This window comes from Euleptes europaea, chromosome 6 (genome assembly GCF_029931775.1).
Source record: "Euleptes europaea isolate rEulEur1 chromosome 6, rEulEur1.hap1, whole genome shotgun sequence".
Taxonomy (NCBI): domain Eukaryota; kingdom Metazoa; phylum Chordata; class Lepidosauria; order Squamata; family Sphaerodactylidae; genus Euleptes; species Euleptes europaea.
Genome location: NC_079317.1, coordinates 86,023,997 through 86,049,468, shown reverse-complemented (window position 1 = coordinate 86,049,468; position 25,472 = coordinate 86,023,997). Strand labels below are relative to the sequence as shown.

The window sequence follows — 25,472 nt, the reverse complement described above, 5'->3', positions numbered from 1 at the left end:
TAAAATCACTTGCTCAGACGGTCATGCAGAAACAAGGAACTTTATTGGAAGCTTCAGGTTAGTATAGGCCCTACAATGGCAAAGTTGCAAGTGCTAGCAATTTCACAAAGACAGAATTATAACCCCTACAGGGAAGCAGATGTCAAATACATGTTATGGGAATCTACGAGATAATTGTGCATGGTACAGGAACATCAAAGATCTCAGGAAGCTCGTTATTGCTATCTACACACCAAGGCCATAGCTGGTGGGAGGGAGTCGGAGAGAGCAAGGGAGGTGGATGGTGGGAAGAGACATTCCAACCTGGGGCCTGCTGGACGCAGCGCCTGAACCAAAGAAAGGCAAAAGGCCTGGACTGCTTTTATGAGCCCAGGGGGGAAGCACACAAAGCAAAAGCTTACAGACCCTTACAGCATCCTTCTTCACAGAATAGTCAACCACTTGCCCTGGAGGCCCAACAAATAGAGCAGAGGTCAAGTTCCCATTGATGGACATCTCCTCCATCAATCTATCTAACCCTGTTTTAAGTCATCTGTGCTCATGGCCATCACTACCTCCACTGGCAGCAAATTCCACAATTTAATTACTTGTAAAGTAAAGAAGAATTTCCTTTTGTCCCTCCTGTACCCATTGCTCATCAGCTTCATTGGGTGACCCCAAGATATGGGAGAGGGAGAAATAAGCTCCACCTGTCCACCTTCTTCACCCTGTGCATGATTTTATAAACCTCTATTATATCCCCCCTCCCTTAGCCACCTTCTTTATAGTCTGAAAAGTCCCAGAAAGGAACAGAAGTATTACTTAAGGAAAATGCTGTCCAACAGCCCAACTACCTCCATAGCTGGTTCCCGTTCCTGATATATTTGAAGAAATTATTCTCTTAATATTTTTAGCAATCTACTCTTCAAATTTGTTTTTTTCTTGCTTTATTATCAATTTAAATTATCAACTGTTTTGCCAGAACCTGTGCTCCTTTCTGTGTACCTTATTTGGGCAAGACTTGCACATTTTGAATGATGCTTTTTTGCCTTTTATAGCTTCTTTGGCTAAGGCTGTTAACCACGCAGTCATCCCTTTAGATTTGGTGGTACTGTTTCTGGCTTAGTATATGCATTCTCTCTGGAGCTCAGTGCTATTTTGGTAGCTTCCTATCGTCGTGGAGGAATTTGACTTTCTTAATTCTCCCTTTCAGTTTCCTTTTAACTAGTCCTCTAATTTTTGCCAAGGTCTCCATTTTGAAAACAATAGTGATTGTTTTAGACTTTGGGGTCATCTTTCAAATGGCATGAATGCTGGACTTAAAAGCACTGTTGTCGTTGCTCCAATCAGTGTGACAACATCTACTTTTTGAATCAGGTCTTGAGCCTCTGTGAGATCAGAACCCATATCTATCCTATTCTGTATGGGGAATTTTTGTTGCAGTAGGCATCCAGGCAGCTGATTAAACAGCCCTCTGGCCTGCGCACAGGGAAGTTGGCAGAGTTTCCAAGCAAAAGTGCCAGAGAGGTCCAGAAGGAAGGGCATGTGGAAAAGGACTGGGGGCAGCAAGCAAGTAACCTCGGATACACAGTGGAAACATGGCAAGGTCTGAAGCTGAGTTCATGTTGAGGGTTTATAAGTTAAAGGATTGTGTTGGCTTGAATAAGAAGTTGAAATTGTGGAGTGGCCTTTGACATTGCAATGTGTATGTCATCTTTGACATCCATTCAGTTCCAGCTTTTCTTTTGATGTCAACAATTGCTGAAAACCCCAGCTCGCAAAGATACTGCAAATGGAATAGGACTCCCATAGATTGCTTTACCAGGCAAGGGTAAGCTTATGTCAAGCACCACCAGAATCCTCCAAGACTCTTCGCGTTGAACTCGTGTTGCATAATTTTCCTTTGTCCTCAAGTCAATGAGGTCATCCTTGGCAAATTCTTTTTATGAATTTTCTGTGTCATTGATGCAATCTATGTTGACATGGAATGGGTGACAAATCTACCTTTCAATTTTAAGGTTGTCTAAGCAGAAGTATCCTTCAAAAGAGTTCTGCAGTGTTTCCAGCTTTCTGTAGACTTCCGCTTTTGTCACTCTCTACTCTGGGTGGCAGAAGCACTTCTTCTAGTACTGGAAAGTTAGCATGGTTTTTACCTCCAATCTCCTCTTCCAGAGTGGCAGTTTAGCCAAAAGCACTTAGTTTTTTAGCAGCATCCATAATGGTGACTGCAGGACCTTAAATTGAAAGATTTAGCTCATTCATATGGCCAATAATAGCTGCCAGGTAAGCCAAGCAATAACTGAACTCCTCCCTGCCAAATTATTCTGTAAGGGAACTTTCCTTTTCTCATAAAAAAGGTAAAAACTTTTGCCTGAAGTTCAGTTAAGCGCTTCAAGACTTGTCCTTTAGAAAGCCAGCAAACTTTTGTATAATAGAGAAGAGCTTCATATTCTGCTCCTATTTCTTGAAAAAAACCTCTTGAACTGGCAGTGATTCAAGGCCCTGGCTCTAATGAAGATGTTGACTTCTGCGGCAGTAGACAAGACTTCTTTTCGGATTACTGGCAGAATCTTTGATGCCAATGGATGTCGATTTAGAAAGCAGTGAGTCATGATGTGTGGAGTTTATTTCTTCACCAAAGCAGCAGGTGTTCCATCTATTCTAGACATCATAGCCTGGCGACAATGATGATTGTACGTTACCTGACTGTACAGTAGCGTTGCATGGCCACACTACATTTCTTCAGAGAGAAATAAGACCATAATAACATAATTTGACATAAAGACTTTTCCCTACAAAGACAATTTTCATAGTGACAGGAAGAAAACAACAACACGTGTGCCTGGTTCACAGACCCCTAAACTCCATTCAGGTTAAGAACCAATGTTCTAACTGAACTGGGCAGGGAGATATTTCCACAACCTTAAGTTAATACAACTTTCTGCTGAGGTTTCCCTCTTGTCTATCTTAGCTTCTTTTCCCCCACTCATTCCTCTTGCACTGGTTATGAAACTCTCTTTCTAGTTTTCTTTGCCAGAAACTCTCAGGATAGCTTGCTGTATGTATCCACATCCCCTGCAGTAACAGCATTTCTGACTTCCCATTTCTAGCAAATGTTTGTAAATACACTGTGGTTGGGGGAACATATAGATTCATAATGGAAAATACACATTTTAAGATGGAACTGTTCATTATCACGGCTAATAGTAAATGAGCCTGAGAGTTAATGTCTTGTTTATTCTGTGGATTGGTGTAAGAGTTTGAAACACACAATTCAACACTGTCCTTTTTTCACTTGTAGGCTAATAGTAATTTCTATGGTCTAATCTCCCAGTCTTTGCACAGGGGGTACATGCATACATATTATTTCCATGTAGGATGGAATTTGACTAATCCAAGTATAATGTACAATTACGCTTATTATAAAGATCATGTAGCTTACATATTTCTATACCAGTATTTTATAAAATTAGAGTTAACAATTCATAATAATAACCTGGAAAGAAATAATGTCCCATTGCGTGTTTTTTGGCAAAATGCATAAAGATGTCTCAACTTCTCCCTTCGTTAGTTTTATTAAATTTATTCTCCATGAAGAATTATTTGCCCTTGGTAGGAGGCAAGGGTTTTTCACAGGAGAACATTTCTCACACCACTGACAGAAACATTATTGGGAAAGAAAAAGCCCAGATACCAACAGAATGATCATAGGTATTTTACTTTACAGTTGGATCGTGTGTTGGTTTTCTATTGGGTTCATAGGTGATACTGCTACAGATACAGATTTGCTTGGTGATAGTTGAACTTGGAATTTGACTTTGAGTAGTGAGCATGTCCTAAATACCAGGCTTTGAGATCATCCTTTGTAGGCTCTCAGATGGAAGTTGGAGGTAGTGAAAGCCCATTTACTGAATCTGCATATAATTTAGTCCCAACTATGCATAGTAACATTAGAACTGAAAAATATAAAATTTATTTTTGTATGCTTTTTGTTTATTTGTTGCCCTAAGTTCAGGGGAACTTTATTTCAAAGAAAGCGCATTGTGATAAATGCTAAAGAGAAGCTTGCCTGGCACCATTGTGTGCAGAATTTAAAAAATGTCACCCCTAAAATGAGTACTGTAACTGTAGACTTCAAAACATTTTGGTTGTGACTTATTGTAGAGAACCGAGCTACTTTTTGTAGAGAGCAGAACTACTATTAGAAGGTGGAAATACAACCCCTTTCTTCTTCATTCCCCCAGGCGTCTCACTGCTTTCTCCCTTTGGCTACTCCTTTTTAAAAAAATTCCTAGTTGAATGGGACTCTCTAGTAGTCCCATAATCCTGACTGATCTCGCAGGATCTTGGTCAGCATTTTAAAAGTTGTTTGCAATGTGTGCACAAATGCAGAATTATCTCTCCATTTGGGATGTCTTGTTCTCCTTGTTCCTTTCACAATCGTCCTGCAAACCTTGAGATGCCGCATCAAAAGGTCCTCTCTGGGTGAAATTTTGTAAAACAGCAGAAAAATATCCTGTTGAGTTCATATCAGCTGTGATTCATTTGTTTGAGGGAGTCTTTGCCTTACATTCCGCTGCGGCTTCTACAGTCTACCAAGGACAAACCTGTGTAATGTAACTGTATCATTGGTCTAAAACGCATGGTCCCTTAACCCACTTTCTTCCCCGTTCCAGCCAGGATAAAATTAACCCGGGCTGGGGAGGGGGGGAACTGTACGCATTAACATGAATGATCTGGGACAAAACTGTGTGCTGCTTCATCCATGAAAACAGAAAATGCGGGAGATGTGTACTTCCTGTTAAGTTAGCAACGCCCCCGCCCCCGGTGATTGGTCGGTTCAAATAAATATTCGAGAGAAGAAGAAAGGTGGAGAGCTCTCATGGGGAGGAGTTTGGAGTAGGGCGGGCCGCTATGATGTGGGAAGACTCACCCCGTGTAATGTGTGCGCTTGTTCAGTTTATCTGAAACGAGCCAGGGATAACGGTTTGACTCAGGAATTGCAAAAACTAGGTTTGTTTGGCGTCGAGACAGGGCTTAGCCAACAGTAAATAAGGTTCCGTCCATTTGTGAAGATTTAATCCTGGGTGAAACGGAATAAACAGGGAAGAAAGTGGGTTAAGGGACTATGTGTTTTAGATCATTAGCATACTCTCTAGTCCCTGGTTCGTCTTAAGTGCCATAAATTCACCTGAGCATCTTGTGGAAGCTCTATGGAATTGTATGTGTCTCGGCGAAAATAGTGTTAGAATTTAGAACCTTATTATTAAATTTAGAAAAGTGCTTGACTTTTTGAAATTTTGTAACATGAGTAGTGGGGCGGGGGGCAGGTGATAACAACTAGCCATTTCAGGAAAGCCCCTATTAACAACTTTTGATGTTGTGAATAATCCAGCATATTTTCTGACTGGTTTAGGTCTAACAGCTTTGTTTTAAATGACTCATCGGTACTTATTAGCTACTACAGATTTGCCCAAATAAAGCTACACAGGCTTCACAGTCTCTTTCTGAGCATGAACTGTTACTGCTGGATACTTCTTCCCAGGCAAGCAACCGCAAGATTACTGTGACCCTTTTCTCTTCCCCATATACAATCTGTTGCCAATTCCTGCTGCTGCTTCCATGATTGCCACCCCCCATGTGATTAATAGTTTGACAGGGAAGGGGTGTCTTCTTTTCCCAAATGTTTCATGTCATACATGGTTGTCCTTTGTGAACACCTCCCTGGCCTCAGTGCTAGGTGGCTGTTGAATAACTAGCATTTCCTGTTATGGGTAGTCAGCTTGAAGATGATGAGACAAAGATAATTTTATTCCTTGTGTTCAAACCAGGGTCTGACACAGAACTCTGCAGGCTTATTTTAGAGGGATAAAACCAGCTGCTTACATATAAGAACATAAGAAAGGCCCTGCTGGATCAGACCAAGGCCCAACAAGTCCAGCAGTCTGTTCACACAGTGGCCAACCAGGTGCCTCTAGGAAGCCACAAACAAGACGACTGCAGCAGCACCATCCTGCCTGTGTTCCACAGCACCTAATATAATAGGCATGCTCCTCTGATACTAGAGAGAATAGATATGCGGCATGACTAGTATCCATTTTAACTAATAGCCATGAATACCCCTCTCCTCCATGAATATGTCCACTCCCCTCTTAAAGCCCTCCAAGCTGGCAGCCATCACCACATCCTGGGGCAGGGAGTTCCACAATTTAACTATGTGTTGTGTGAAAAAATACTTCCTTTTATCTGTTTTGAATCTGTCACCCTCCAGCTTCAACAGATGACCTCGCATTCTAGTATTAAGGGAGAGGGAGAAAAACTTCTTTGAAGGCATTGTTGGCCTTGGACATCTTTAGATCTGAAACAAAACATAAATTGGTCCCATTTGTTTTTGTGAAACACTTCTTTGAATATAGTTAGGAAAATAATTTCTCCCTGCCCTTCTCTTAAGAGCCTTTATTACAAGAAATAGGAACCTGAAATTGCCAGAGATAGCAAAGGAGCTAAATGTAATGTTCTGAACTAGAGTTCAGTTTGCACACTGGATGGGAAACAGGGACAACACCTCTTGAAATCAAATGGTTTACCCCACTTCCTGGCAAAGCTAGCCTTTCTCAGAAAAGAGCTTGAAAAGCATGAGTAGGGTTTAGCCGTTGTAGATTTGTCAGCATATAATCTGGTGGTAATTAATTAAATTTCTATGGCACTCTGAATAGTGAACTAATCTGGCATAATTTTTACTCTTATCATCCTTATAGAATTTTAACAGTGTGGTAAAGAGAAAAAGACATAATTGAAAGAAATGCTGCCACTCCACAGGTTTAATGTTCAACATATCCTTGAAGTGTCTTGTTCTAAATGTGGTTCCTTTACCCCAAATTTTGAAATGATGGCAGCTTCTTCCTACTTGGCAAAATGAGAGGCTTCAGACTAATGTCCTAATTGTAAAACAGAAGCTGTAAGGCTTGACAGCTGCATAAAACCTCTGTCTTATTGATCATGGTTGAAAGATATGAAAGATAAGTAGATCTAATATAACATGGACACGCAGTTAAGAATCTAGTCCAACAGCTAACATCTGTCCAGAATGGCATCTTTATTTGTATTGCTATTCACTTAATCCAAACTGTCTGCCACGCCAGCTGTTACAAGGATGAAGGAACCATCCTAGTTGTTTCCTGGCTACATCCAGGAAATGATTTCAGTACATTTAAGTCCTGGTGATCGATTTTTATGACAATATTTAAATATACAGCAACTCTATGAAAATGTTCTCATTTAGCTTGATTAAAGCCCTGTTAAGTATTATGCTAAAATTTAGCATCCGTTGTTCAAGCCAAACCCCATTCATAGGCACAAAAATATACAAAGTTCTTGCAGCGTTCTGGTTACTCAGTAGCTGCTAGGCATCTCTGCTCAAGCTGTTGTGGTTTAGCTCATATACCAGGGATGTGATTCTAGGGCACTACTGATTGATATGAAAGAGGGTGGTGTGATGTAGGAGAGTGTGCTTAGTGCAAGCCATTACAGGTATTAGAAGGCAAAAACCCCTGAAAAGACATGGGGAATCTTGCCCTCAGCATGGTATACTGCATTCTGCACTAGTTAATGCTTTTGTACTGTCCACAAGGATGGCTGGAATGGATGAATAAGGATAGTTTGGTTCAAATGGTATAAAGGGCCTCAGTCTGAAACTGAATGCAGTGGAGCACTTCCCAGGCCTTACGTTTGACCACACATGGGAATAATGTGCTACATGCGATCCTCCTAATACATGCAATTGCCATGGTGTCGGAAAGGGACAATGTGTGCATTTTTGGTTTCAGTACGTATGTACCAGAACCTGAAAAGAGCATAGATGTGTCTTTGTTTTGTGTATGTATCATGTTAAGTGTGCTTATGTGGTTCCGGGAAACTGTTAGTTTGTAGACAAACAAACAATTTGTGAGAGCTGTGCATTTAGAATAATCTTGAAAACTTTCTCTTTGCAGTCCTACTTTGTAACTGACTATGACCCAACAATTGAAGATTCCTACACGAAACAATGTGTGATAGATGAGAGAGCAGCAAGGCTGGACAGTAAGTGTTTTAGAATTTTTTTTACTTCCTTCACATGTGTATCCCACCCTTTTCCCCAGAATCCCAAGGTGGTGTGCATTAGTAGAGTGATCCCGTTTTTCCCTTATGACTTGTAAAGTAAGTCAGAATGAAAGAGACGCTGGCCCAATGTCACTCGATACCCCAGGTGCAGTTTTGATTCGTGGTCTCCCTAGTCCAAGTCTAATGGGTATTTAGGACAGGCTTTCACTCCTGCTCATTTAAAAATTTCCATTGGTGACACTCCTTTTTGCATTTTTAGCATTCTTTGATTTTGTAAACTATATACTGACTAAAATAATTTACTGTCCTTCTTGAAAGTTGCTCTGTGTCATATTCTGTCCCCTTATATTTTCACATGGAAGTTATTTTTATACAATGATAGCTTTTAATGAGAAATTTTGGACTGTAATTCTTCCTACTTGTAAATAAATCTGCCCCTTTGGCTTGTTTCCAAAATGTATTGCAGAGGATGGTGGGGGAAAATGTTTCATTAAATATGCAGCTACCCATCCCACCATCTTAGAAAGGAAAGTTAATTTTCCAGTGTGTTTTAGTCCTAGATACAGCAGGCCAAGAAGAATTTGGAGCCATGCGGGAGCAGTACATGAGGACAGGAGAAGGCTTTCTGCTGGTGTTCTCAGTCACCGATAGAGGAAGGTAGGCTGAGAACAAGTGAAATATGTGCCAGTATCTTACAGTATTTTTGGGCAGGGTCAATAGCTAGTATGCTAATGTCTGTCATTTGAAATGTATTTGATAATGGCTTTCAGCACCATGAAGCAATGCTGTGATTGCATGAGTTTTTTGGATCCTGTCTAGTTCTGCCATCCCCAAAAGGCTTTTGCTGGTAAGGGAATGCAGGCAGTTTCCTTTGCTACATGGGAAGCAGTTTCTGAAACTGAAAGGGAATGGTAAACGCACTGTAGGATACTGCATGGGAAGCAGCTGCTCACCAGAAAGCCAGACGTTCTACTGGGTAATTGCAAGCTGTTAGGCCTATCCAAAATTATTTGCATCCTGTGTGTTTAAGGCTTCGTATCTAGTCCTCATTAATAATTATTAACACTTTTTTAAGCTGATGTAGTTTTAAAGGATTAGCTGGGAAGCACAATCTTGTGCTGAAGTTGAACTGTTATGTGCCCATTTAGGACATCATTCTTTCTGATGACCTTTGAGTAGGGTTGCCAACGTCCAGGTAGTAGCAGGAAATCTCCTGCTATTACAACTGATCTCCAGCCGATAGAGATCAGTTAACCTGGAGAAAATGGCCGCTTTGGTAATTGGACTCTATGGCATTGAAGTCCCTCCCCTCCCCAAACCCCACCCTCCTCAGGCTCCACCCCAAAAACCTCCCGCTGATGGCGAAGAGGGACCTGGCAACACTACCTTTGAGGCAGATATCACATTGTGGTTCATAGAGTCTTTCCTATCCCTGTTCATGATAGGTACTCAGCCAGTAATTAAAAAACAACAACAATCCTACTACACCGTTAAAGGTGTTCTGCTGTGAATTTTTCCAGAATTTAAACAAAAATATGAAGATGTTGTAATAGTATTATTGAACAGTTATTAAGGGTGATTAAGATTTTAAAAACCATTTGAAGCAAAGTACCTTCGTCTGGCAAAAGAAAACTGGATGACACAATGCACAGATTTGTTGGTCTGGGAACTGTTTTTATAGTTGTTTTGGGGGTGCTTGTATTGTTGGTATCTATAACCCTACAGCATTCCATGTCCGTCTCACACCTTGGCAATCTGTTGTGCTATGATTTCCTCATCGACACATCAGATAAGCTGCACAAATATTTAAAATCATCAAGATGTGAAAATAAGAAGTGTAGCGTCATGCTGGGTTTTTAGAAGATTTGCTGGATTAGCAGGCAAATAATTCTTTTCTAAGAATTATTTTGGATGGGTTATTTGTAGTTTCTGGAGTCTGAGGAAGTACTAGTTGTTTTCATTGTGGATTCCAGCTGGAGCCTCCAGGTCTTTCTCAGATCAAAGGCTGAAACGTCAATAATTCCCATTCTTGGTTTCTCCAATGCTAAAAGACACAACTAGTTACTTTTTTCTAGTACCAGGCTATGCTGTGTGAACTGTAATCAGCGGTCATAGGGAAACAAGCTAGACAAGTCAATTTGGTAAAGCTGTAAGTGTAGTAGACCTATACCTATTGACATTGTATAATATAGCACTGGATTGAATCTACAAGGGCTCCTAAAATTTTATTAAATGAAACAAAAATCACTGAAAACTGTAGTTGTCAACTTTAACACTTAAAAGTGATTTTTGTTTCCTTTCAAAACTCAAAAGTAGGGGTGTGGCTAGAAATCAGGAATACCTGCAGTGGCTGTTAGCTCACTAGGTATTCCCAGCGATGTATTAAGAGTTTGAAAATGTTATAAAAGATACTGTTCGCACTTTCTATGTATTCCCACCGATGTATTAAGAGTTTGAAACTGTTATAAAAAATACTGTTCGCACTTTGTTTGGCCCCTTTAGCTGTGAAGACGTCTTCCAACCATTTTTTAGCCGTGGCATCCAAAAAACCTTTTAAAGCGATGTATCAAGAGTTTGGAAATGTTACAAAAAACATCGCTGGTAATACCTAGTGCGGTAAGAGCCTAGGATTTCTTTACACTGTTGCAAATGAAGGAATAAACACTGAAAATCGTAGAAGGTGTGGCCTTGCTTTCTCTCACCTCTTTTCCTGTATTTTTTACTGGTTGTAAGGGGACAGAAAGCAGAGAAGACTCAGTTCCCATTGCCGAGAAATGCCAAGTGTAATTAAAATGCTGCCAGATCAATTACACCTGCTCAGATTTCAGTATATGGAATTGTATTGTTTTAAATGTGGTTTTTTTATCTCTTGCACTCTTATGAGAATGCAGGAGGAGTGGTTTAGGAGCTATTTTAATCTATCTTGAATTTAATTATCTTATTCTGAAGATGTTGGTTTATGGATTGAGGTTGTTTTTTTTTTGTTCTCCAGTTTTGAAGAAATTTATAAGTTTCAAAGGCAGATCCTTAGAGTGAAAGATCGTGATGAATTCCCTATGATTCTTATTGGTAACAAAGCAGATTTGGACCATCAAAGACAGGTAAAACTTTGGCAATTATGCAATTGTATGAGGGGGTAAGAGTGTTTTGTTTGTTATGCTGACTTCACTCTTGCCATAATCATCTGGATTTGTCAGCAGGTTTTGCTCTCTGGTAATGATCCCTTTGGTAATGGACTTTCAGCCATCAGAGTGCCATGTTTTCAAGTGATAGTTGCCAAAATGAAGTTATCTTTAACTGAAATCTAGTAACAGATGTAGATAGTTTGTGGCATAGGCAATAAGCCATCCTGAACTACTGCAGCATTTTTGTATGATTAATCAACTTCTGAGTAAATGCCATAAGAATGTGTCCCAGGTCAAAATCTAATCTCCTGTAAGCCTGGAGCAGAGGTCCATTACATCATTATCAAAGCATGAGCATTCTCTCCCCACCCCCCCATGTTTCCAACAGTAGCCATACCAACAATTGCACATTATTTTAGAGAGTAAGAGGACATTCTACTGATAATAGACTGGAAGGTATGGTCAATTTATATAAATCAGCATTTTAGGGATAGAAAAATGATCCTAAATCTTAAAACCTAAACTTACTAAGTTGTAGACTAAGATGAAAATAGCTAAATAATAACTAAAGTAAAAACAGATAAAATTAAATTGTTATTCACAAAAGAAATAATATATATAATATTATGTTCTGTATGAGGAGAGTTGGAAGTCGATCTTTCTTTCTTTGCATATTTTATAATATTTTGCATACTTCATTAAATAAAAAAAGTAGCACTCTGTTCTAGTAAAGTGGCATTTTCTGTTTTAAGCATAAGAAACTACTCATTTTATGAGAAAGTATGCATTAGTTGATTTACAGTCAGAATAGCTTGCAATATCCAAACAAACAATTGATCCACTTGTCACTTTAAAGTACTTTAAGAGTTGGGAAGCTATCAAGGCTGTTTCATAATCGATTTTATGGCAGTGCTGAACAATATCTTTGTACCATGTTTTGCTTTGTAAAAGTAGCTGAGTTCTTTATGGTACACACCCAGCTGTAACCAAATACAAATAACGTGGAGGACAAAGTTATGTAATTTTATGGTGATTTGGCTTAGATTTGAGGTATGCTTGTAGCTGTAGTACTATTTGGTGTAGTGTCTTAATGAACAACAGTTAGGAAGAGCCACTGCGCTTAGGGCTGGCTGGCCTGTGACTATTTCTATTTTTATTTTTGTCTTTGGACAAGTGAAGAACATAATGGCTATTGGGAATGAGTGAAATGCTGCATGGGACGCGTTCACCTGAAATCACTGTGGCTGCCATTTTTGTGAAGGAAATTTTTTGATAATAACATCTAGACTAGAAACTATGGGGGATGTTGACTTGGTCCCCATACCAGTGCTCCCTCTCATGTTTTCTTTTTTCAATTAGACTTTTATTTTAGAAAAATGAAGGATATACTCGGTTATGATTATTTCTGCCTGCTGCTATGGTCAGTGCTAAACTGGGTTAAGTTATAATTATATATAAGTTATATAATTTTATTTGTTAACTGCATTTATATCCCACTTTGTCACTGAGACACAAGGCGGATTACACTATAAAGCAATGTGATCAGAGACCGTAATGCACCCAGTAAGTAATACAAAAGGATTAGGATTATAAAAATTAGAAAACAGGCCAAAAAAAAGTATGACATGATAGAATGAACAATTACAGAATGACAAGAAAACAGAATTACAAGAAAAATGGAATTATGGTGCTAGTTTTGAAACTTAGACTGTAGCATAGAAAAAGTGTCTTGCAGGATTCAGTAGTTATGCATTTCCCAGTTTGATGTTTAATAATTGGGCTTGTATTATTTTTTTAATCATGGAGGCATTATGATTGTGGACTGAGAACCAACATGTGCTTGTAGTATTTCTTTGTATCTTTTTAAAATCAAATTGGAAATAAACTGGACACAAATTGGACCCTTGGCCTCATCAGTCTGTGTTTTTATTTTTTGCTTTTTAAAGCATTGGGATCTTTGGGCTCAAATGGAATGGAAATGCCGTGGAAATCAGTGTACACAATTGCAGTTTGCAAAAGAATACTACTTACCGCTGATTAATTATCTCATCTCTTCTTGTTTTCAGGTAACACAAGAGGAAGGGCAGCAGCTAGCAAGACAGCTTAAAGTAACGTATATGGAAGCATCAGCAAAAATACGACTAAATGTAGACCAAGCATTTCATGAACTTGTCAGAGTTATAAGGTAAGACTTGTATTATGAATAAATTAAAATGCATGATTTTAAAAAAACTTAATGCTTTCCTTAAAAGTGGTGTCAAATTTGCTGTGGATTTAGTAGAAACTTTAAAACAATTTGGTTTTTGCAAATAGCTTTGGTGCAGTCCTCAATTGCAGCTATATTCCCTGATTTCCTCATACCAGACGGAAGAAATCTAACTGAATCAAAACCTATGACTTCCTTCTTCCTGAATCAGGTTAACTCGTTGACTAACATGTTGTGCTGTGTGGATTAACTCAACTTCAGATCATATGGAGAAGCAACTAATTCATATTAACTTCACAATATGTTACAGCTGAATCCGTTGCAGCAGCTGTGCACTGGTGCATTTCTGGCACAGGTGCTGCACCGGCGTAAATATGGGCGGTTCAGGGGGCGTGGCTGCTTTTAGTCAGCTCCCTAAGCCCTTTTGGTCTGGGAATGCCCCCTTTGATAGGCACAAAGTTGCGCCATTAAAAAATGGTAGCACAGCCCATAGGCAGCTGTTGAAGGTCAATTTCAACTCCCCCCTCACTGGCTCAGCCATGCCTACAAGGTCTAAACCTGCTCAGGATGCTAAGGGCATGTCCTCTCATCTCCCTCCTCTTTGCCAGCTAAGCTCCCATCCTAGCCCTACAAAAATGCTGGCCAGGATGCCCCACGACTCAGTAGGGAGGGCGTGCGGCATAGGGTGCCGTCTGACAGATTCCTGCCTTGCAGACTTCAAGCAAGCAGTGAGGCACTTTGGTGGCAGGAAAAGTACAGAGAGGGCACTCAGAAGCACTACTGGACAAGCACTTTGAACAAACACCCACCAGGGATAACAAAGTCCACACTCTGGCTGACTTCTCCCAATCCTGAACCCTAGCAGATACCCTCTCTGCCAGGACCTAAAGGGGCACACACACACAGACAGATAAGCAGGGAGCTATTCTCCAAACCTCCTTCCCCCCCCCCCATTCCCTGCCCTCGTGGCTGGGAGCTGCCCTAGCAAAGCTGCCTCCCGCACCCGGCAGGCCTAGCAAGAGGGCCATGACCCCCCACTGTTACCCATTTGGCCCTATTTTGATATGCTAATGAAGGGACAGAGCAAGATAAAGCTATGGAGAGGGCTGTTTGTGAAAGGGGTGGCCATTGCCTGCATCAGACTTCCGGCAGGCCACATTAGGAAAAATGTCAACCATGACAATAAATGCCATTGCCATGGGTGGGCTGTGAGGTTCCAGCCGCCTCTATTTCATCCCAGGGACCAGGGCCATTAAAACTAGGAGCACCTGCCAGTCATGAGGTGGGTGCAAGGGGAATGATCCACGGAGGGGACAGCCATCTGTACAGATGTGGAGTTCCTTCCACAACCACCAACTCTTAAATTAGAGTGGCTGAACTCTGTAAAAAAGAAAACAAATTACTCAATGCCTTGAAGCAGAATATTTGCTCTTCAGAGCTAGGAATTCCCAACATCAGTGAAGTCACTGTCTCCCCTTCCCCTTTTCAGGGGAACCAAACAAAATTCAAAAGCAGAACACAACACTCTGGAGGGAGCCATGAAAAGATCCTTTCTTTGCCTCCAGGGGGTACCCATGGCTGTCCCCCCGGTCATCTGGGTAGCCTGGCTCAGGGTGACATATGGTTTCCCCAACCCCCCAGACAAATAAAATGTATATAGATTTATTCTAACCAAGCCCAGGAAGCTGAGGAACTGTAAAACCCTTTGTTATTATGTGTCTGAATATGACACATGAGAGGCAGATATGAATTCTTAGCACATAAACTGTTTTATTTTACTGTTATGGGGAAATGGTCAAGTCAGACTGTCAGGGAGGTTTCCAGTTTAAACTTGGCAGGTGAAAAGGCAACAGGAATGAGGAAAACTTCATATAACTATGTACAGTAGTTTGTCATAAGAATGTAGCGGTTTTGTTCTCCCAACAGGTGTTTGTAACTGTTGAGAGAAATTACTTGGCTGCCACTCCTTAGATAAACAGGCATAAGCTTATTTGACACAAAATTTCTAAAGCCCTAGGGCATTCCTGGGGTGATAGGGCTCAGAGAGCTGATTAAAGTCAGTCCTGCTCCCAGGAACACCCCCTTTGGCACCAGCGTGAGCCCTTGCACAGGAGAAATGCTGCCACTATGGCTGCACCAGTTCCCATACGTGGTGCTGCCATGTGACTCCTCAGCACCGGCGTTAGTGCCCATTTAGCCGGCACAAGTGGCATTAGCACTGGCGCAGGGGTCACGCTGGCTCCTAAGGCCATTCGCACCCCCTTTGGGTTGCTATGTACATCCTGTAATTACAAAAAATTGACCACTGGTCTAAAAGGTTTTTTAATTAAAGAAATTTAGCCAACGGAGCATTAATCATAGTGTCTTATATCTGGAAATCTGCTCTACTAGAGCCTGAACTTAATGTGCAGTATTGTGTTTATCGCAGGAAATTTCAAGAACAAGAATGCCCACCTTCCCCAGAGCCAACAAGGAAGGAAAAGGACAAGAAAGGATGCCATTGTGTCATCTTCTAAGAATCCTCTAAGCCAAGCTATCAACTGCCAGATCAATGGATTCTTTCACCTGCTTTTCTATGTCTCCCTTGGTGTTTTGTCTAGCCTTATATGTGCATGTTGTATAAATGGTCACCAAAATAGCCTTAGTCTGAAACAAACCGGCTGACCCAGTCCTAGAAGACAACTTGGTCATCTCAGGGCAGATGTCAAACACTAAGGCTTTTTTCTTTTTTTTTAAATACCCTACTTCTTTTTTTTTCCCTTTAAAGAAGCTTGCACCTTGTGGAGTTTTATTCACAATGGAGTTAAAACAGTCTTAGAACAAGGTATTGAAGTCAAGCTTAAAAGTCGATGTATGAGTACGTTTTTCCCACTTGTGATGCCTTTTGTTAATCACAGTCGAGGGAGTCCTCTAATCAAAATATAGAGTATTTTTTTAAAACAGTGGATTTGGAGGCTTACCCTTTGGTTAGGTTAAACTTCAAAATCCAGCTTGCCTTACAGGGAGCCAATACACTGAATTTCATTGTCAATAAAGTTTTGTGTTTCAGCTCTTGTTTATGCTGCAGCTTTTTTTTAGTGGTCAGCCGTCTACTGTATTTATTTTATGGTTCCAGTAACAGCTACAGGATTCTTACTGTAAGTCTGTGGCCAAATACCTGGACTCATTCTGGACTTGGGCATTTAAGTTCGAAGATTTTTACATCATGGGTTTGGAATAAAAAAATTATTTGTCTTCCTTTTGTATTTCCAGGTTAAGCGATTTGAGAAAGTTGAACCTGTAGCTGGTTTTGTTTTCATGTAATGTAAAAAGATGAATTTGCTCTTTTAATTGTCAGATGATTAAATGTTTTTGCTATATACTTTTATACATTATTTTCTTATCAAACTAGTTAACAAGTATTTTTATATGTTTGTAAGCAAATATGCTTTCATGGCATAACTTGTGTATATGTAAAGATGTATTTAATTCTCACAGTTCACATTTAACTGACAAAAAATTAATGCAGGATTTGAAGAACTGTGGTAGAATCTCTCTTCTGTTCAAGTTGAATCCAGCAATGGCCAACCTTGGGGCTGCCCAATATATCTGTTTAAACTGTCATGTTTTTGAAATTGCCTTCCATATCCTTTCTAAAAGACTGACCATTCTGTGACTATTAAACTGTACAAACTTCTGACTAGTTGGTTCAATTGTGGATGGATGTTTGACTTTGAATTATGCGGACTGTGGCTAAATAATTATTTGGGATTATTCTGTGAAATGAAATACTAAGTGGTATTATCACTGTCACCTCTACTGAAAGTGTACAACAGCTCTATACAATTCACGTATGAAACATGCCCTTGTATAACTTCAGGTGCTAGAATTAAAAATGATATCATTATGGAAAAGGTAAAAGAATTGCCTGTGTTTTTTCTTTAATTTTTTTATTATTGTACTCGCCCTTGTTTTTTTCTTTTAGGCACTCAGTCTGTGGGGATGGCAGATAATGGCAGATTGTATCTGAAACTGCAAAGAAACGGCACTAGTACTTACATTTTCAGGTTGTGCTTTCTTGAAAGATGGAGGATCAAAACGTAATGGACTTACCTGGCATAAAACAAAATAAATTGTCCTTACTTTAACTTGTGCCATTGACATATAGTTTAAATATAGATAATATTTAAATGGTTCATAATACTGCTAGTCCTGACTTAAGGGACATAGTATACAGAAGCAGGCTTCTGAATACAAATTACTAGCTGGATAAGAAACTTGGGTCTGGTCTGCAAATGCAGGAGGAGGAGGTGGAAGAGTAGAAAAATGTAGTCTCACCTTCAGTCTGACATGGTACGGTCAAAGGCCCTTACAGTAATTCCATGGAAGAGGAAAACTAAATACAGCATGTGAAGGGATAGGCTAGAATCTTTTCCCCTGTTGTAGTAATATTTTATTTGCAGGGAATTTTTGCAAGGGGATAATTAAAATGCAATTTTCTACCCTTGCAGTCCAAAACTGTGTACAGTTTTGCCACTTCAGAATTCTCCCATCCCATTTTACTGCATGTGTACACCAGGCCTCCATGTTCAGTCAGGCTGTGTTCAAGGTTCTTTCCCAATACAGCTGTGGATGCTGAAAATCAGATTGGTATGACTCCCTAATAATCTGACTGGGATAAGAGTAAGGACTGGGCTGGATTTAGTCCCATTCCTTCTTTGCTACCCCCAAACTGACCGGTCACTGAAACATGTACAATTAGTCTAGGACTTTAGAATTCAGTTTATTTCAGCACATGCAGACAACTGCATTTTCCCCTAGTTTCAACTTCGTTAATCTTTTTACAGTTGCAGTCATTTAGGTAATCCCAGTGTTACAAAAATAAACCAATTGTAAGGCAAGAAAAGTGCTTTATTTGGAACGAAACCTACAACAGAACCCCCAGTGAGGACGTCACGGAGGACCAGGTACAAATTCTATTATCTACACCATGATGCCCTGGGTAAAAACAGGCTGCTTCACAGATTCAGAAAGCCGAACTGATAATGACCACTGAATATTTAGCCACCAATATGATTGTATGAAAGAGCCCCGTGGCCCAGAGTGGTAAGCTGTATTACTGCAGTCCAAGCTCTGCTCACGACCTGAGTTTGATCTCGACGGAAGTCGGTTTCAGGTAGCCGGCTCAAGGTTGACTCAGCCTTCCATCCTTCCTAGGTCGGTCAAATGAGGACCCAGCTTGCTGGGGGTAAAGGGAAGATGACTGGGGAAGGGACTGGCAAACCACCCCATAAATCTAGTCTGCCTAGTAAACGTCAGGATGTGACGTCACCCCATGGGTCAGGAATGACCCAGTGCTTGCACAGGGGACCTTTACCTTTAAGGCAAGGAATAGGATGTGAAATACAGGGAGATTCCCTTTGCATCGGTTTCACCAGATTCATTCTTCCTCCCCCCTAAAAGTAAGAAGATCCTACTCAAAACTGGGTAGGACAGGTTCAGTTTTTCCAAGTGCTTCTAGACACATTAAGACTTCTACGTTGCAAAATTTTGGCACCATCCTTTCACCCTGCAAGAGATTTCCATCTTGTGGGGTGAGAGGTCAAAATGAAGAGCAGTCCTTGGACTTGTTAATGTTCTCCCAGACTTATTTATGCCCCCTTCAGTACAGAGAGAATACAGTAACCAAAGTGGGATTCGTTTTCAAGGTGTGGAGACACCACATTCAAGGAATAGTGAAATCTCATGGTTTGGTTGTTCCCTTTACTTGTGGCAGGGGCCCGAGCCCATACTCAAAGCCCACTTCCATATCTTCTGAGGGATAATTCCATTGGGGGGAAATAGCTGTTAAATATACACTGAGCTAGCTTTTTTGAGAGAGGCTTAGTAAGTTTACATATGTCATTACATAATGGTGACTGCTTTTACTGTGCTTTTCATCTGTCATAAGTATTAAGACAGTGGGTCCCATTCTGTGATTTTTAGAGTTGGTGTCAGTGAGCTCAGCTGCAGGTTGGTTAGCTCATCCTGTATACTAAATTGGAGCCCTATAACAAATTATATATGAAGGGTAATTGCATCAATTGATGCCATTACCTAAATCTCTCAAACCATAATACTTTTAAGACCTGGGCCAAATTAGTTATGCCAGTCTTCTCTCAAAACAGGGAAAAAACTTTTAAAAAACGATTGTAGCATCCTCTGGGGGCAGAGGAACATCATACCTGGAGCCCATGGGGTCTTGAGAATGTGAGCCCCATCACTATTTCTTTAAACTGCATTCTTTAATCAGCAATGAAGATCCCTGAAGGTGTGGTTCATTTCACCCGTCTCAGGGTCACAGTTACATGGGAGAAAAGCTGCAATTCTGCATGCAACCAACAAACCATCCTCCTCCTGCCTTCTTCCCCTCCTCCCAGAAGTCTCCTCCCATTTCCCCTTCCTTTTTATAGCCCAAGCTTCACACCTTGAGTTAAGCCGCACCCTCCTCTCTGTTTCTTGCCCTGCCTCAAAACACCTGGGCCCAACGAGCCATTGTTCTTTCACTTAGGCTTGCTTTCTGATGCCAAGCCCTTTGAGCTTCCCTGGGCCAGATGGCAAAGGCTGCCCTTAATCCCAACCTGCTCCACCCAGATGAGTCGTGCCCAAGGGCTTGCCCTGCCCTGTCAGGCAGTTTGTTTCTGGGCAAACTGCCACCAAGATAAATAGAAAGACAAAAATATGACTCAGTGGTAGAGCATCTGCTTGGCATGCAGAAGGTCCCTGGCATTGCCAGTTAAATGGACTAGGCAAGTAGGTGATGTGAAAGACCTCTTTCTGAGACCCTGGAGAGCCGCTACCGGTCAGAGTAGACAGTACTGACTTTGATGGACCAAGGGTCTGATTCAGTATAAGGCAGCTTCATGTGTTCATTAGTGGTGGCAGATCAACATATAATTTTCCATAATTGTTTTCCAAATATCTAAAGATAAGTCCATGTGCAATTGCTGTTTATATGTCATGTGTTCAAATATTGATAAGAGTTCTAAGGTTCTCAATCAATTGATTTACTGGAGGTAGGCGTTTATCTTTCCAATGTTGTAATATAAGTCTTTTAGCTGTAGTAAGGGCATGTAGGGTCAATTTTCGTAGAACATCCTTCAAGAGACAGGCAAATACTTTAAAAGTACATAGACATTTTCAAATATCAGTGAACAGTCTAATATAAAATTGATATGAGCAATAACTTCTTCTGGGAAAAGCCAAATTACTTTGGAGGTTTTTAAGCAGAGGCTAGATGGCCATCTGTCAGCAATGTGTATCATAAGAGGGAGGGCAGGAAAGGCCGCGTCAGTGCTTGGCTGTCGTGGCCCCTTCTTACATGCCCAGGGTAATGCTGATCGCCACTTTGGGGTCAGAAAACAATTTTCCTCCAGGCCAGATTAGCCAATGATTCTGGAGGGTTTTGGTTCCCCCCCCCCCGCATCTTCTGGGCATGGAATAGGGGTCACTGGGGAAGTGGGGGGGTAATTGTGCATCTGCTTGGCATGCAGAAGGTCCCTGGCATCGCCAGTTAAATGGACTAGGCAAGTAGGTGATGTGAAAGACCTCTGCGGTTGGACTAGATGATCCTGGTGGTCCTTTCCAACTCTATGATTCTATGACTGGACATGCCCATTATGTTTAAGGGACACATCTGGTGAGTTACAATGCCAACAATCCTTTGCTAAAGAGTTGCTGTGGTGTCCAGTATATCTTAGGCATAATTTTTTGCTGAACAAGTCTCAACTTAAGATCCATGGAGAGAGCAAGTATAGTCTTTAAGTCCATATCCCATTGCTTTGGCAAAACAGAGTGATCTAGCTCCTCAATTCATTCATTCCTGAGACTTTGTATGTCGTATGTATTAATTGATATCAAATATTTGTAAAGAAATATTGTGAGTTTTGTTTTCTGCCTTGAGTCAGAATTTCCAGGAGCAAAGGGGACTCTGAGACATTTAATGCCTCAGGGCCATATGATTGGCTGTCAACCATGAACAAGCAGGGGAATCATACTCTCAGTCTAGCCTACCAAACAGGGTTGTTGTAAGGATAAAAATGAGGAGAGGAGAATGATGTAAGCCGTTTTATGTCCCCATTGGGGAGAAAAGTAAGGTAAAGGTAAAGGTAAAGGTCCCCTGTGGAAGCACCGGGTCATTCCTGACCCATGGGATGACGTCACATCTCAACATTTCCAAGGCAGACTATGTTCACGGGGTGGTTTGCCATTGCCTTCCCCAGTCATCTTCCCTTTACCCCCAGCAAGCTGGGTCCTTATTTTACCAACCTGGGAAGGATGGAAGGCTGAGTCAACCTTGAGCCGGCTACCTGAAACCGACTTCTGTGGGGATCGAACTTAGGTCGTGAGCAGAGCTTTTGACTGCAGTACTGCAGCTTAACACTCTGTGCCACAGGGCTCCTATTGGGGAGAAAGGTGGCCTGTAAATCAAGTAAATAAATAAATTGTGCACACAGAAGATCCCACATCCCACCCCATTAGGAAGGGGCTGTGGCTCAGTGGTAGAGCATCTGCTTGGCATGCAGAAGGTCCCAGGTTCAATCCCCAGCATCTCCAGTTAAAGGGACTAGGCAGGTAGGTGATGTGAAAGACTTCTGCCTGAGACCCTGGAGAGCTGCTGCCAGACTGAGTAGACAATACTTTCTTTGATGGACCAAGGGTCTGATTCAGTATAAGGCAGCTTCATGTGTTCATCATTGCTATCAGGAAATAACCTGTGAGGAATGGAGAAGGGAACCCCACTTCCTCTGGCTGTACAGCAGAACCCTAGCAATCTTATAAGAGAAACTGCATAAAGAATGGGGTCTGTGTGCATGATCTTGAAAATTATTATCTTCATGAGCAGCTTGGCTGATCTGGGACGGGGCTGGGTGGGAGAAACACCTGCATGGGGATTCCCCAATTTATTACACTCATAACTTTTTTTTTTCTTGGTTTTGCAGTTAAGCCTTGATGCTGCTTATTGCTTTATCCTCTGTAGTAGCTAAAGCGTTCACACTTCTGCTCTGTTTATCCCCACTCATTGAACACTCCCCATTGCTTCACCGCCTGTGATTCACGATGCTTCATTGGTCAGGAAGCTTAGTTGCACCTCTGGGAGGTGGCATGGTTTCTGGATAAGTTGCTGAAGCGACAGGCAGCTGTGGGGTTGAGAAGGGTGTGTGCTCTGTGTCGGTTTTGAGTGTGGGGAGAGGGAGAGGTCTGGCCAGTGGCAGTACCCTGCTACAGAGACTACATCGGTGATTCTTACGACAGCATTGTAGGCTCATAATTTCCAGACTAGAAACGTGTGAGGGGCCTGAGAAAACAGTGGCTAGGTTTAAAGCCTCTGAAAGGTGAAATCTGAAGTGGGGGTTCTCACCTAATTCTCAAAAGTAACAACTACTGGAGAATTGACACAACTTTTAAGGCTGAAAATAAACAAATTGAAATTGTTCCTTTCTCTGGCTCCATCATCAACCAAAAGGGAGACTGCAACCAAGAAATCAGAAGGAGATTGAGACTGGGAAGGGCAGCCATGAAGGAACTAGAAAAAATCTTAAATATAAGCATGTGTTACTGGCGAACAAGATCAAGATAACTCATGCCATAGTATGCCCCATTCCTTTGTATGGGTGTGAAAGTTGGACCACGAAGAAAGCCGACGGGAAGTTGATTCTTTTGAAATGTGGTGTTGGAAGAGAGTTTTATGGATATTGTAGACTGCCAAAAAAATGGGTTCGAGCTCTTTTTTTATTGTGGAAGAGGGCAATTTGGGGGAGTGTCTGCTCTCACTATATCCCACACAAACTCCATGGTGTTCCTGGAGCATGATAACAGAAAGCACAGCAGGGGATGGGGAAAGGCGGGAAAGTTCTCTAGTGTGGCTCCACTTGTGCTAGATAGCCTCTGGCTACTCTTCTACGCTGACTTTAGGCACTCATACATTAAAAGGACTTAAGTGTGCTTAACTCTGTGCAGAATTGGGGCTCCTCGGATGCAACGTAATTCTTTGCGTGCTTCCCTGTGAGTTAAATGTCCCCCAATGCTCCCCTTTGGGCAGCCTTCCCCCATAATCCAATAGGATTGTATGTGCTTCCACAAGATGCTGCGAAAGGAATATTGCAGTATCTATCTCCCTCACTGACGGCAGTGAAGGCCTATTAGTAATTTCTGGCCAAGAAACGGTTGTTTTGCCTCCGACAGCAGCTCCAGAGTCTGTGGCCAAAGTCCAGCATTTTGCTGCACTTGGCCTAGAAAATATCAATATTGTCAAAAGTGCTTCGACACCGCCATCAGAAACCCCTTTCCTCTACAATAATGCCAGTAGAGAGAGGGGTAGATGAACTTTGCCATTAATAATGACCCTGTGTGAGCAAAGCAAGTAATACGCTTGCCTGGTTTTTGATGTATAGTCTTCCGGCGCCTTGTTTTACAAGCCCAGCTTTTAAAAACAGAATAGACTAATTTTAATTTTAATTTTTTTTTTAAGGCCCGGTGTTCCTGAGTACTACCTGATGTTTCGAGTTACCTTGTAACTCAAGCATCGAAGAATATTTCTATCAGCAAACTACGACTACTCTGTGAGAAAAGGACAACTCAGAAATTTCGGTGCAGGGCTTTCCATTTACTTTGCCCTTGGTGCAGGATGTGTGTGCATTTTACCTACCACTGGCTGCGACAGGCACCACTGCTGTGAAACTTTTCAATAAGGGGAGGAGACAGATGTCTCTCGTGCTGCTTCAGCTGGCCAGAAGGAACAACTGGTGCGATCCTTCCTCCGCAACCACAGGAACCGGCTCTGGCTCCACTCAGTCGCTCCATACAGGGCGGGAAAGAGGACAGCCAGTATCCCAGCTGTTAGTGCCGGGCAACTGCCGCGGCGGTATAAGCAATCTGGAGCTGACTGTCTATTGAATGTAGCCTGCGACTGTTGTCTGCCAGCCCCACCACAGACAGAACAGCGATGGAAATCATGCTAAGAGTGAATGTTCTGCTTGTGTGCATGCCCGAGGGGAGATTAAGAGGGAAAGCATTCTGCAGGAACATGAGTCCTTCCTGCCCACCTGCCTATATTTTCAGGCTTGGCCGGGTGCCAGATTTTACATCGCATTGACTCATCTGTCACTGCCTACTGTTAGGGCAGACTTGCTAAAAAAACAACAACCACAACTTTGGTATGCAAGGTACCAAATGGCTGATCACCCAGTCAGCAGCATTTTAAATATTGATTAAAACAAGAGTCGGCATGAGCTATGCAGTGGTGGGACCTTTACTTCTACTGTGAGGGAAACAGTCCTCTGTAAGGATAGTGTGGCCCCATTTCTTATGGAATGGATCCAACTAAGATCAGCCCAATGTATGCCGTGACTTCAGTTATTTCACTGGCTTCAGTGGAATTGGCTTGCATGCAAGGTTCTCCTAAGCAACAGAAGAGGAAGAGGAGGGGAGTTGGTTTTTGTATGCTGACTTTCACTTAAGGAAGAATCAGCCCAGCTTACAATCACCTTCCCTTCCCCTCCCCACAACAGACACCCTGTGAGGTTAGGATTGGCAACCTCCAGGTACTAGCTGGAGATCTCCTGCTATTACAACTGATCTCCAGCCAATAGAGAGAGAGAAACATCTAAAACAGGGTTACCAACTGCCAGGTAGTAGCAGGAGATCTGCCATTACAACTGATCTTCAGCCAATAGAGATCAGTTCCCCTGGAGAAAATGGCCGCTTTGGCCATTGGACTCTATGGCATTGAAGTCCCTCCCCTCCCCAAACCCCGCGCTCCTCAGGCTCCGCCCCAAAAACCTCCCGCCGGTGGCAAAGAGGGACCTGGCAACCCTATGTGAGGTAGATGGAATAATACAATACCTGAAAGGCATAATTCTTATAGTATTTTAGCATGTGTGTTAAGCCATTTCCTATTCCGCAGATATGAACTAAGGCTGAGGTGGTGGTGTGCTCAATTATAATATATAATTTCAAGTCACACAAGGCCAAAACCATCAGCTCTCAAATTTTCTTTCAACTACAGTTGCCAGTACAAGGAAACAATAATTCAGATACTGAGG

At 41.7% G+C, this 25,472-nt stretch overlaps 1 protein-coding gene across 1 annotated transcript in view; it reads left to right on the top strand.

Annotated features, from left to right (window-relative positions):
• Window positions 1-16,133, top strand: part of RRAS2 (RAS related 2) — a 42,400-nt gene extending 26,267 nt beyond the window's left edge. The window contains exons 2-6 of the mRNA XM_056851488.1: window positions 7,971-8,058; window positions 8,634-8,736; window positions 11,072-11,180; window positions 13,271-13,389; window positions 15,839-16,133. Of these exons, the coding sequence (XP_056707466.1) occupies window positions 7,971-8,058; window positions 8,634-8,736; window positions 11,072-11,180; window positions 13,271-13,389; window positions 15,839-15,926 (507 nt within the window). The 3' untranslated portion in view covers window positions 15,927-16,133. The remainder of the gene's footprint in view (window positions 1-7,970; window positions 8,059-8,633; window positions 8,737-11,071; window positions 11,181-13,270; window positions 13,390-15,838) is intronic.
• Window positions 16,134-25,472: the final 9,339 nt, after the last annotated feature.